General features: G+C 39.9%; 1 protein-coding gene across 1 annotated transcript in view; it reads left to right on the plus strand.

Moving 5' to 3' along the window:
- The window catches only part of LOC130169246 (corticotropin-releasing factor-binding protein-like), a 55,277-nt gene extending 43,035 nt beyond the window's left edge, over window positions 1–12,242 (plus strand). The window contains exons 3-10 of the mRNA XM_056375808.1: window positions 323–439; window positions 3,776–3,892; window positions 4,053–4,140; window positions 4,715–4,872; window positions 5,949–6,159; window positions 7,457–7,611; window positions 10,570–10,690; window positions 11,591–12,242. Of these exons, the coding sequence (XP_056231783.1) occupies window positions 3,812–3,892; window positions 4,053–4,140; window positions 4,715–4,872; window positions 5,949–6,159; window positions 7,457–7,611; window positions 10,570–10,690; window positions 11,591–11,745 (969 nt within the window). The 5' untranslated portion in view covers window positions 323–439; window positions 3,776–3,811 and the 3' untranslated portion in view covers window positions 11,746–12,242. The remainder of the gene's footprint in view (window positions 1–322; window positions 440–3,775; window positions 3,893–4,052; window positions 4,141–4,714; window positions 4,873–5,948; window positions 6,160–7,456; window positions 7,612–10,569; window positions 10,691–11,590) is intronic.
- The last annotated feature ends 236 nt before the right edge of the window (window positions 12,243–12,478 follow it).

The following is a 12,478-nucleotide window of genomic DNA, read 5'->3' on the forward strand; positions in this document are numbered from 1 at the left end:
ATATCCGGTTATTTGTTCCCTTAATATACAGTGTCTCCATGATGGACCCATACATGATTCATTACAATTTATACTGACCACAAAATGTACCAGATGAAAAACTTTTACAACTAAAAGCAAATCAAACAAACAGGCCAGCATCAGATGGGAGTCTCCAGACCTCCCCTGAAGAACTCGGTTGGAAGGTAATTAAAAGAAGAGTGTGTTATCCATCGCTCCTCATTAATGTACTTTGAATTAACCACTTTCAGGGGAGAGGAATGGGGAGGAGGGGACAAGCAAGAAAATCCATGCAGGCTTTAAAGTAATCTCTCTCTGTCAGGTCGGTCCAAACGGGGAGGGTCGGCTCATTACGGCCCCCACAGGAGATGAATGGGTCAGTCAGGCAGTAAGGAGATCTGGGCTGGACCGCTGCGTTGACAGACAGATCCACACACAGGTGTGTATGTATGTCTTTGTGTGTGTGTGTGTGTGTGTGTGTGTGTGTGTGTGTGTGTGTGTTGTGTGTGTGTGTGTGTGTGTGTGTGTGTGTGTGTGTGTGTGTGTGTGTGTGTGTGTTTATAAGGGAGTCAACACACAATGAACAATAAAGCAAAAATACTTAGTTATATGTGCTATCTTTGACAGGGAGCAGGTGTGCAGAGGGAGGCTGCATGCTGGGATACAAGGCAGGGTTAAGACGCTAATGTGTGGAGTCAACAATCATTGTGATTTGACTTTGACCACATGGACAGGTGGCCAGCTGAGGCAGTCATCCCAGACACAGAGGGCACTCCAAAATTACACTCCTTAAGATTTTCTGAACTGCTTTGGTCTTTAAGGAAATTCTGATGAGAAGAATTGGCTGCGTTTTTAAGAAAATGTTCCTACATTTGCCACCAGATGGTGCTGTAGTCTTTTGTCTTGTTGAGACTGAGGCAGCTGACACTTCCACTAGGATTTATTTTAGTTATAAAGACAGGGAGCTTTCTTAATTCATTTAATTTAAAACATATCTGAGTTTCATGTTACATCTTCACACAGCATCAGAGCAGCGACACAAACACAAACACAATTCACTGATTGTAATAGCTAACTCAATTTGTATGTGGTTGTCAGTCTGTGTTTTTAGGTCACATGTTAGTGGGATACTTTTGTTGTATGCTGTCATGTTTTCTTCATGTAATCGTTGATTTTATCTTGCCACTGTTGCATTTTTTTTTTTTAAATCCTGATTTCTGCAATGTGACACATTTGCACAGGAAGTTTATCAGGACAAGATGTTCATTCATTCAGGGGTTTCAATGGAAGGGTGAGGGTTTATGGGAGGTAATAGGGGAAATGGGATTGGATAGGATTATATTATATTAGATCAGAAGATGAACTCTGTGAATAGACCATCATAATATGAATTGATATATCTGCTCAGCGTTTAAAGCAATATAATGAGACTGTGGAGTTACTTGTTAATTAAAATCTATCGATTCATTTAATAAATTGGATTTAAACAATTACAGTATGTATCACAGCGCCACATCGCACACATGGTAGCATTTGTGAGAAACTGCCAGGGAACAAGCACTTGTAGCACACACATACACACACCATCTAGCATTTTGCTAACATTTTCCTTTCCCTCTGCTGTCATTCACATTAGCAAAACACACTTTAGCAGCGGGACTTCGGCTAATAGGTTCAGACATCGTCTCAACACAAGGGCATTGTAAGACAACTAATTATTATCACTGACCACTGGCTTTTAAATGAAAGTAATACACCTTGAATAGGTCATCAGCATTGTAGACAACAGACTGAGGGGGTGTTAAACCAAATGTTATTCATTATGTTCATTATTGTTTTGTTTTTTCTTTACTTCTTGTTTTGTTTTGCACTCCTGTGTACGACGTCACAGACCTTCATCACTATGACAAAATGTCAGCTATCATTAGCTCAAGATAATTGCGAGCCAGTGTTTCACACAGAATCTCTCGTCTTCATTTCAGATGAATGAGAGAACGTGTGGGTTGTTCCATCAGAAGTGTGTATGAATGCTGACAGGGCGATGATCATCTCGTACACACAGTTACATCTGAGTTTGACCTTTCGCAGTGGCAGCATGGACACCCACAATTAGTCTCATCTAAATGAATTTGCTATGTCACTCCAAACCAAATTACGTCACAGGCTCTCTCTCTCTCTCTATCTCTCTGTCTCTCTCTCTCTCTCTCTTTCACTCTCTCTCTGACTCTTTTCCGCTTCCCCCTCTCCTATTCACTCTGCTCCTTTTCTTGTTATTTGTGTTGTGCAGAATATGACTCTCTTCACAGTGTTCTTGTTTTGTTAAAAGATGTCATTAATGCTGTGCTTTTGAATACAGCTTTATATTTACATGCTTAGACTCTCTGGTTTGGTCTCACCAGTAGAATACACCCAGGTGGGGTCAAATATTAACTGAGCAACTGGCGCGTATTGTGCACACCTCTCCACACAGACATGCAAGGAACAACACAACCGTACACTTAATGCTCTGCTGCAGCAGTGGTAGAAGTCATACTAGCTGGACATCAACATCTGCCTGCCTAAATAATGGAAAGAGCAGTATTAGTCATGTTATCTAAACAAAATGATCCTCTGGTCTGATTATGTGATGACCTTTTTATGCTTGGGTTGGAAAAAAATTAGTGTTAGCAACTAACTCATTCCCTCTGCCAAATAGGTCAAATTTTCACCTGTGTCTGCTTGTTGGTTTGTCAGCAGGATTACACAGAAAGTACACTGGCCTTGGTGAAAGTCTGCACTCCACTGAGTGTATTTTGTAGTTACAGAATCTGTTTTCCATTCTGAATATAAAGATAGAAATGGTGTTTTAAGTTGCTGATTGGATTTGTTGATAAGTTTTTGCCGCCACAGTATCAATCTATCTGCTTGGTTTAGAAAGACGGATCACAAAAAACTTTTCGATGATTTCTCTGTTAATGATAGGGAGATGGAGAGGGTTCTTTGAAAGTATTCCCTGGATTTCTTGCCTGTCTCGCCCACGCCTTTAACTGGCATTGTGAGCCAGAAGTTAAAGAAACTGGTCTAGTCTACACATAGAGGCCACAAGTCGCAGAGCAGAGAGAAAGAAGAGAGGAGGGCGAGATAAAAGGCAAAATAAGGTACAGCTGGCACTTCCATGTGAATCAGTAGAGGCAGATTGGTAGTCTACACCTTTCCAGGTAATCATTGTCTCCTAGAAATGACACTTGTAACAGAGTGGTTGAGAAAAACAAGCACTATGATGCACATTAGGGATATCAGAAAACTTCTCTCCAGTCAGCATTTACTTTGAGGCAAAGGTTCACAGATTGTTTCCCAGTACCTCACAGAGGATTAAAGGAACCTTAAGGCCACCATGATCCCTCACTGGCTTCCCACTCACAAACACTGCACATTGTTTTGTTTGGACTGCCTGGTCAAGCCTATAAGGTCCTGCTGCTGGGAACTGAACTGAAGCCATAATAACCACCGAGCGATGAATTAGCCTACCTAAGTAAAAGTATTAATTTTGGCAGGAATGAGTTTCATTATGACTTAAAATTTGATTTCTCAATCATACGCAGTTGTTTTTAGCTTCCACGCAACCACGCATATCTAAATGTCTTAATATGGCTTTGAATGACAGCTTTTCACACGTTATCTGAATCACTGTGAGTCCCAGTGTTTTTCAGTGACCCTCTGATGTAGGCCTGCCTGTCTGACTGTGCTGCTATAAAAGCTGCCACCTCACAGCCGGCGCCGTTCTTTCCCCCCTCAGCTTCAGGAAACACTTTACCGAGAGACGCACTTCAGCATGTCGCTGGCTCTGCGCGCACAGCTGCTCCTCTTCCTCATCTCCCTGTCATCCAGGATGGGGCTCAGTCGCTACATTGAGGTAAGATCCCGGTTTGTTTTAGAAAAAAAAAATATATATATATATATTTAAACTAAAGCAAGGTGGGAATTATTGATTATGTCAGCTAGGTTAAACTGATGCCTTCAAACTAAAGCTATGACCTGGAACTTGACGTCTATTTCTGTCATGTTTGATTCAGGACATCGAAGCTTCAGATGGATTATATTCTCTGCTCAGTTTGGACCAGAAAAGAGAATCAGAGGATTTTATTTTCCGCCGACCTCTCAGTAAGTGCTGCTGTAAACAATGGCTTTATTCATTAGCTGATTATGGTTAAAACTGTTTACCTACTTGGCAACAACAAGTAAATCCTTTACATAATTAAAAGTATTCAGTGCAGCTCTAGTGTCCAGGCAGACACTGTAGAGTCAATCGGTCAATCAATCCGTGATCCTCAGTTCATAGATATTTGTCCCTGCAGTAACTATAGCACCTGCATTTAGATTTTCCAATAATGAACACAGTAAAAATGTAGGAATACTATCAATGGAAACAATATCAATGCCTACAGGTCCACTTCTATCAGAGTTAATTCATCACTCTTATTGCACAAATTCCCAAGAGCCCAATCAGCTCTATTGTCTCTTGGCTCTTCAGTCAATACTTGTGTGTTTTGGACACTGGAGGAGTTGCTGTGTTTGACCATAAAGCTGATTACCATCACACTTTCAGCTCATAACAAGTTTCTAAGATTAAACTAAATCAATGAGGTTTTCTTGTGGTGAAAAGATGGCTGAAAGTGTTTTGTGAATCCATTTACTGTCATGGTAATGTGTGTGTGTGTGTGTGTTTGGTTTGTAGGATGCTTGGACATGCTGGCCACTGATGGCTTCTTCACCTTTGTTGCGTCTCGGCCACAGCTGGCCTGTGCTTCTTTCATCATCGCTGAACCCAGTGAGGTCATCAGCCTGGAGCTGTCTGACGTCAGTATCGACTGCAGCGCTGGAGATTTCATCAAGGTCAGGCCACCCCCCCACTCACTAAAAAATAACACCCACATATCTCCAACCCTCTCGGAGCAAGGAACACAGGAAGTTCAGTGCTTTGCCGTTCAGACACTGAATTCTATTTCATCTTCTTCTGTTCGATTTAAATGGTGCCAAGCGGGGTTAAGGAAGTGCTTTACGGCCAAACACCACACTCTGCATTGGTCACATCACCCAGAGCAAGTGTGGGAAGAGGAGGCTTTGGTTCCGAAGCCAAGCCTGCCAGTTACATTGCAGTATCAGTTCATGTGGGCCAAAGTGGTAAAAGACATGGCAGGGAGAAGGTCTGGGAGTTCTATCGCTTTGTTAACACCGACTGGGTTTGAAGTGTTCCTGTATCTGGACATCGACAGCAGCTGTGTGTAACCTGCACACACCCACATCAAGAGAAAGATGCTCATCATGCTCAACAAAACCAAACACCACGTCTGTGTCTTTCTTAACACGCTTGTCTGTTTTAACGTGATTAACTAAATATTTATAGAACAAAATTCTCTCTGAATAATGGTGGTAATCAAATAAGATTCATGACTCAGCATTGTGGATGGTGCAGTGAATCATATTGGACTGACAGCTGTAGAAAAGCCACCTTAATTGCCCTTTGAAGGTAAAATGAATTTATTATCTTAACACTAGAGTGTATGGTTGAGTCAAGCTTAAAAGAGGCTGGCATATTGGTCAACTGAACCACTAATTCAATATACAAGCTGTCATCAGTTTTTAGGCTCTATTCGTTGGGCATCCGCAAATTAGTCCACTTTAAAAAATTTGGCCGCACAGTCTCCAGTTGTCAATCATGTTCACACTGTAACAAGTGATAAAAAAAGTGATATGATAGTGCAAAATGTTATTTTTGTATCTCCACTGCACTGGTTTACATATAAATTGATTGTTTTAGTTCAATGTTTCACCTCTTAACTGGTGTTTTCCTTTTGGTAATGGCAGAATTATGTTGTGAGTGAAATTTGGAATTGAAAAAATAAGTCAAGCATTATCTTGTATTTGCTATTCTTGTCATGCAAACTTATACAAAATCTTTCCTGCTGCAGATGTTTGACGGCTGGGTTCTGAAGGGAGAGAAGTTCCCCAGCAGTCGGGACCACCAGCTCCCTCTGCACCAGCGCTACACAGACTACTGCTCCTCTCCAGCACCGGGATCCACCAGCCGCTCCTCTCAGAACGTCGCCATGATCTTCTTCCGCATTCAAAGCCCCGACAGTCGCTTCACCCTCGCTGTCAAAAAGCTACACAACCCCTTCCGTGAGTCCCGCTGCACATCTTTGATTCATCAATTCATGGCTTAAAAGTTTGAGAGCAAAATAAACAGAGATTGAGTCTTAAAAGAGAAAGCTAAATTGTCAAAAGCAAAAATAAAAAGAGAGAGAGAAAAAAAACATAAACAAGGACCAAGGTCTTTCATCTGAATCCGATTTGTGTTGTTTGTGTTTTTGGATGAAGGATAGACTGGTGGTACTTGCTTGTGTGCATGCATGTGTGTTCTTCCTGGACATTTGCGCCTGGCTGAGCACTAATCAAGGCCGAGAGCGACAGGAAGAGATTGAATAAGAGGGATGCACCTGTTTTCCAGCTGCTTGACAAACACGGTGTTAACACTGTGTCAAGCAACATAACGTAACAGCAGTCAGGCTGTAAGGCAAATTCAGACGAAGACAGAGCACTGACAGAAAAAGGAAGTTTGAATGGATTATCTGTGGCAAAACAGCATAAATCTCAGGCCAGAATGTGACGTTTTATTCATGTATTGAGCGTCAGCTGGAGCTGTCCGCCGTATTGTCCCTTTATTTTATACGATCGCAAATCAAGCGAATAAAACTGGCCATAAAACAGCATTATTATGTCAGTATATGCAAAGATGTGATATATAGTTCTGTGTCTCAATATCTGTAAACCCATATTGGCCAATTCAAATAGCTTAAAGTATAGTGCTCCGCTTTGAAAATGCTGTACTCAATGCTGTAATTCATCAAAATAAAAGCAGATTTTATTTATATTCAATCCATTCCGTCATATATGTGAGTGAATGTTGCCATATGCACATAAACAACAGTCAAAAGTCATCCAGATCTTGCACTTGCAGAACAAATAACACTCCATAATATTTATTCTAACGGTCTCCCCTCGGCTTTGATTGGCAAGGCTCCTTTACCATGAAAATGTTTCCAAATCAACAACATGCCTGCAGGAGTGAAGTGATCCGACTCCTGTTGGTGCCTGTCTAGTCTACCATACAGTTATCAATTCAAATTTCATTATTTTCTTATCTTTGTCATCAGAACTGGAATTGGATTTCCATGCTCAGCCCTAATTGTGTCCCCTCCCCGCAGTCAGCCTTGATTATGTCCAATTTGTAACATGAGGTGTCAATAATGAGTTTCTCTGGTGATGGGGAACTGTTAATTTGAAACCTCTGCCTTTCCTCGCTTGCTCTGTGTGTGTGTGTGTGTGTGTGTGTGTGTGTGTGTGTGTGTGTGTGTGTGTGTGTGTGTGTGTGTGTGTGTGTGTGTGTGTGTGTGTGTATGTGTGTGTGCGTGTAAAGCCTGTAACATCATGTCTCAGAGTCCAGAGGGCAGCTTCACCATGGTGATACCACACCAGCGCAGGAACTGCAGCTTCTCCATCATCTACCCTGTGGAGATCCGACTGACAGAACTCAGCCTGGGGCAGGCCAAAAGCAATGAGCTCAGCCCACAGGTGAGACACACACACACACACACACGCACACACACACACTTTACTGAAAAGATTTTTTTCAATGATCAGATGACGGTGGCCTCTGGTTTGACGATGGTACTGCCATTGTTGTTAACAGACGGTTCTGTTCTCAGTAAAGCCAGTGATATTTTTTATTTGTCTGAGTCACCCACACTAATCATGTGGACCTTTATGTCAGTACAGCTTGGCATAATCTTATTTCCATTTAGTGAAGTTTCTGTTCACTATTAAGATCCATCAACCTAATTCTGTATGAGCAAGCATGAACAAATCTTACAGCAATAAATCAGGGGGGAAACGCTTGCTCTAGTAGCCTGGTTCCAGACCTCTGATTCAGTGCTCTACATCACAGGTTTGTTCAGCAATCCAGATAGATCTGGTGATGTGCTCACTGACAGTGAGTAGGTAACAGTAGTAGGTGTGATTAGAGGTAGGAAGTGATGCAGCTAGCAAACTGCATTCATGAAAAATATCAACAGAAAAACAAGCATGTTGATGCAGCTGGGCAGGTTTTTGTAAGTTGACAGAAGTGAAACAAAAAAGGGAATTGAGTCTGATCAGTTCCAGTATTTTTGAATAAAGAATAAAGAAAAGAAGCTACATTTAACAAAAACTTTTAGAACTGATCCAGTTTTTCATTTTTTTCATTTTCATAAAAACTGTGAAAGTACGGGTAAGTGACTTGATAGTGGCTCTTTCATTTTAAATATTTTTATTACATTTGTTGCTGTAAGATTTGTTTCTATTGTGCTGATCATAAAGGAATAGTTCAACATGTTTGGAAATATGCTTGTTTACTTTCTTTCTCTCTGAGAGTTAGAGATCAACACCGCTCTCCTGACAAAGACACACTTCTATTAACATTTCTTTAATTTGTACAAATACTGAAGTGTAAAAATAACAATCTGTGCTTTTGGACTGAGCTTAGATAAATATATACCTGCTGCAGGTATATATTTTAAGTTTTATCAGTCTTCTTATCCAATTTTCTCCGGCAGGAAAGTGAATAAACATATTTGTAGTATAGTTGCATTTGCCCTATTTTGACCTTATCCGTATTGTATGTGCCATGTCGTAGCAATAGTCAGCTGCAAAAACATTGGCAGTGAATTTCTAAAACTAGTGTCATTGAAAAGAATCCAGGGTTTTAAAAAGTCATCCAAAATCAATGTTCTGTTCGGCAAATAGTTTGCAGACCCACACTGGTGTTCTGAAATTTGCCTTGCTCTAACAGGTGCAGCAAAGTCTCATTAGACTCCAGCGGAAAAATGTCTGATTAATGCAATATAAATAGAAGTTATTATAATTATTACAATTAGGCAAAGTGAGAACACCTGTGCTGGTGTACACTGGATTTGTAGGAGCTTCAGTCCTCTCATGAGCAAAACTAAGCATTAACTTTTTAGCATTAACTAATTAGCATTAGTTTGTAAATGTATTAACCATTTATGAAGAATGTCTGACAAAGATGTTGGCCAGTTTCTGATGTAAAATGAAATTAAATCAGTTAAGATAGTCATGAAAAAAAATACTTGAATCAAAACATATTTAAAGCGGCTATAATCAATATTTTTATAATAGCAATGTATAAAATGACAAAGTGAAAACAATGTGAAAGGGATCACTTGTGTTAATAAAAGAATTATCCCTGAATCATCTGTTGCTTTCATTGGCTTTACAGAGCTTTGTAGTGAGTTCCAGCTCATTGCTCAGCTAACTTTAATCTCAGTGCTCATGTAGCATCGTTTTTGGCCTCGGCAGGCAGCTGTTTCCACCAAGAAATGTTCTGAAAACCCACTTTACCCTACCTGCTGAGCACCAAAAGGCAGAAAGAACATAGTGGAACATTTAGCAGCTAAAGAGCCAGATACTATATTTCCCTCAGGAGCTGGTAGAGGCCAAAAACAGAGAATGAATGTTGGACTCACATTGAGCAGCTGAGAAACACGACTCCAAATGGATGATAATGTTGCTCTGTAACTGCTGGATGTGTGTGTGTGTGTGTGTGTGTGTGTGAGTGTGTGTTTGGTAACAAGTTTAGTTTAAAATGGGATTTGTTGTTGTTATGTTGAGCTCACATGTTTGCACTGCCCCCAAGTGGCCAAAAAAAAATCAGTTATTGCAGGTTAAAGAAAAATTAACAATCAAAGCACATTCTCAAATACTAAAGACAAATACAAAAATCACAGCAACAGAAGGAAATTACATCTATTGACAGTCTTGACAACTGCTACTGCCCCAGTTTCTGCTTTTACAACAACTACAACCAATATTGTAATCAGGTTTTCCGTAAATCAAAAAATCACATTAAAAGGTGAACTTAATAATATAAATATTTAATGGATTTATTTGTAAATTTTGTTATTGCTACATATCCATGACTCCTGAAGATGTTGGCAGCTGGTGTGACACTGGCTGCCAGACTGCTGACATTGTGATAAACTGTAAGTACTGCATTTACTGGGCCAAATACAACAACCTGAAATTTCTACTCAAATGTTGCGGAAAGTTGTAATTGTTCCAAAGTCAAGTGTTACAATGTCAAAGATGATTAGTATGAGCAGTTTTACCCGTTCACACTGACTTGCAGTCCTCGTTTTCCCTTTTATGCTTTGCAGTGTTGCAGTTTATTGGCCACCAACTATCGATCAGTGGAATAGTGTGAAACCAGGGACGTCATATATTGAATTAGTCGTCTTCTTCTTCCTTGTGTATTATAGCTTGCATGTGGTACATGTGGACATTACCAACCTCTCAGGAATATGTATTGCATCACATGTGCATCCTTGTGCGTGTGCTAGTCGACACAAGATACAAACAAAACAGGGCCCTACTGTCAGAAACTCATATGTCATTTTCACATGCAGTGTTGATAAGTTACTGTCTTACTCTTGCTGCACTTCAGCACCAGAATGCTTTGCTGTTTGTATTTTACAGAGGCAGGTGTGGTCGGGCTGTTCGGGGTCAGGCGACTACGTGGAACTGCTAGGAGGGAATGGGGTGGACACCTCTAAGATGTTCCCTGTAGCTGATCTCTGTTTCTCCCTCAGTGGGCTCGGTGAGTCTGAGCCCCTCTACTTTACCTCCAGTGTGAATCTTTTCCAAATGTGTGATTGTAACAGCAGATTTCCATCAGAACAGTGACAATTTGTAAATCTGACTTCCTGTGCTGGACTATGACTGTACTATACTGTACTATATGCTATGTTGTAATGTGCTTTGCAATGCTACACTATGCTATGCTATGCTATGCCTATCATTGATTTTCACTTTTTTGAAACACAGTTTGGCACATTTCACCATGTGTAGTGAATTTCAACTCAATTCTAGCTGCATGCTGTGATCCCACATATGAAAAAACTGTTCACCAAAATTGTTACAGCAGCAAGACCCTCTCACGGTGAGGACAGTTCAGAATATGCTTCCAATAACATAAAAACATTCTGACAGTTTATGCTGCAGATGAGTTCTTAAAGATAATAGGAGCATCCCTCATGGTGAAATCACCAGATATTTACAATGCAAATTGTATTTTACAGCCGCATTTTTAAAAAATGATTTTAATATTACAAAAATAAACCAATCAATGTACCAACCAATACATACTTTCTGAAAAATAACTCATAAATATTTATGGTTGTGACTCATTGCCCATAAAAGTACAGTATATGATCAGAGATCTTTTATTAACATTTGAATGAATTCCTACATTTTCAATAGCAATATGCTATAGCCTACATCTTTTCTGTACTGTATTAGATTATCTTTATTGATTTACCATGATCTTGTTGAATTAGTGCAATGTAAAACACGTCACACACAGAAAATAGAATAAATTAAAAAGATCTGTCCTACTCATACACTTGTCATAACCAGGCTAAGAAAGGCTGGCTGGACAACAAGAATGCTCTGAATGTGCTCCAGTGTAAAGTTTCTGTTTTTCTCTTTGGCCCTTCAGCCCAGATGAAGATTGGTTGTGATAACTCGGTGGTGAGGCTGGTGTCCAGTGGGAACTATATCAACCGTGTTTCCTTCCAGTACCGACTACTGGAACACAACGAGCTGCCCAAGACCCGAGAGAACAGTCTGGACAACTTCTGCAGTGTGGAATGAGATCATGCACACATGCACACACACACACACACACACACACACACACACATATACACACACACTAATTGCACACTCAGACTCAGAAGTGAACATGCACATGCAATCACACAGCCATCCATTTCTCTGTAAACATGCCAGTTTAATGAAAATGTTCCATTTGACTAATTACGTCAATAAATATTTTGTATTGTCTTTGCCAGATATTTTATTCAGTGCCCTAAATATGTTAGCTTTGATCGTAGCATATTTATTTGAAGGATTATTTTATTCATCTCAAATTCATGGATTATGGAGGATTTAATTGTTTTCTTTTTAGTTGTTTGTCATGAAATCTGTGATACATTATATTTCTTGGCAGACCTTCCCTCTGTTGTTCTTAGTTTACATCAGCTTCAGTATTCTCTGGGAAGTTTTACATCTCTGCTGTCTCTTGTTTATATGACCTTGACAATTTAAAAATAAATATGACTTGCATGATAAAGCACATTTTTAATGCACTGCTTTTGTGAGTGACTCTGTTTTTATGAGCTTAATCCCATTCCATTACAGAACTTCATATTCACTTGGTGTTTGTTTTACTCGTATGCCTCAAAACCACAATACTGTTTTGTTCTTTAGATCTGAAAATGTGGGAATGCTCTTCAGGCTAGTCCAGCACTAAATACAATGCATAATGTGCTTGTGTGGCACTAGGAAGATTTTACTCTTTGCAAAACTGTATAACATATACATA

This window comes from Seriola aureovittata, chromosome 5 (genome assembly GCF_021018895.1).
Source record: "Seriola aureovittata isolate HTS-2021-v1 ecotype China chromosome 5, ASM2101889v1, whole genome shotgun sequence".
Classification (NCBI taxonomy): Eukaryota; Metazoa; Chordata; class Actinopteri; order Carangiformes; family Carangidae; genus Seriola; species Seriola aureovittata.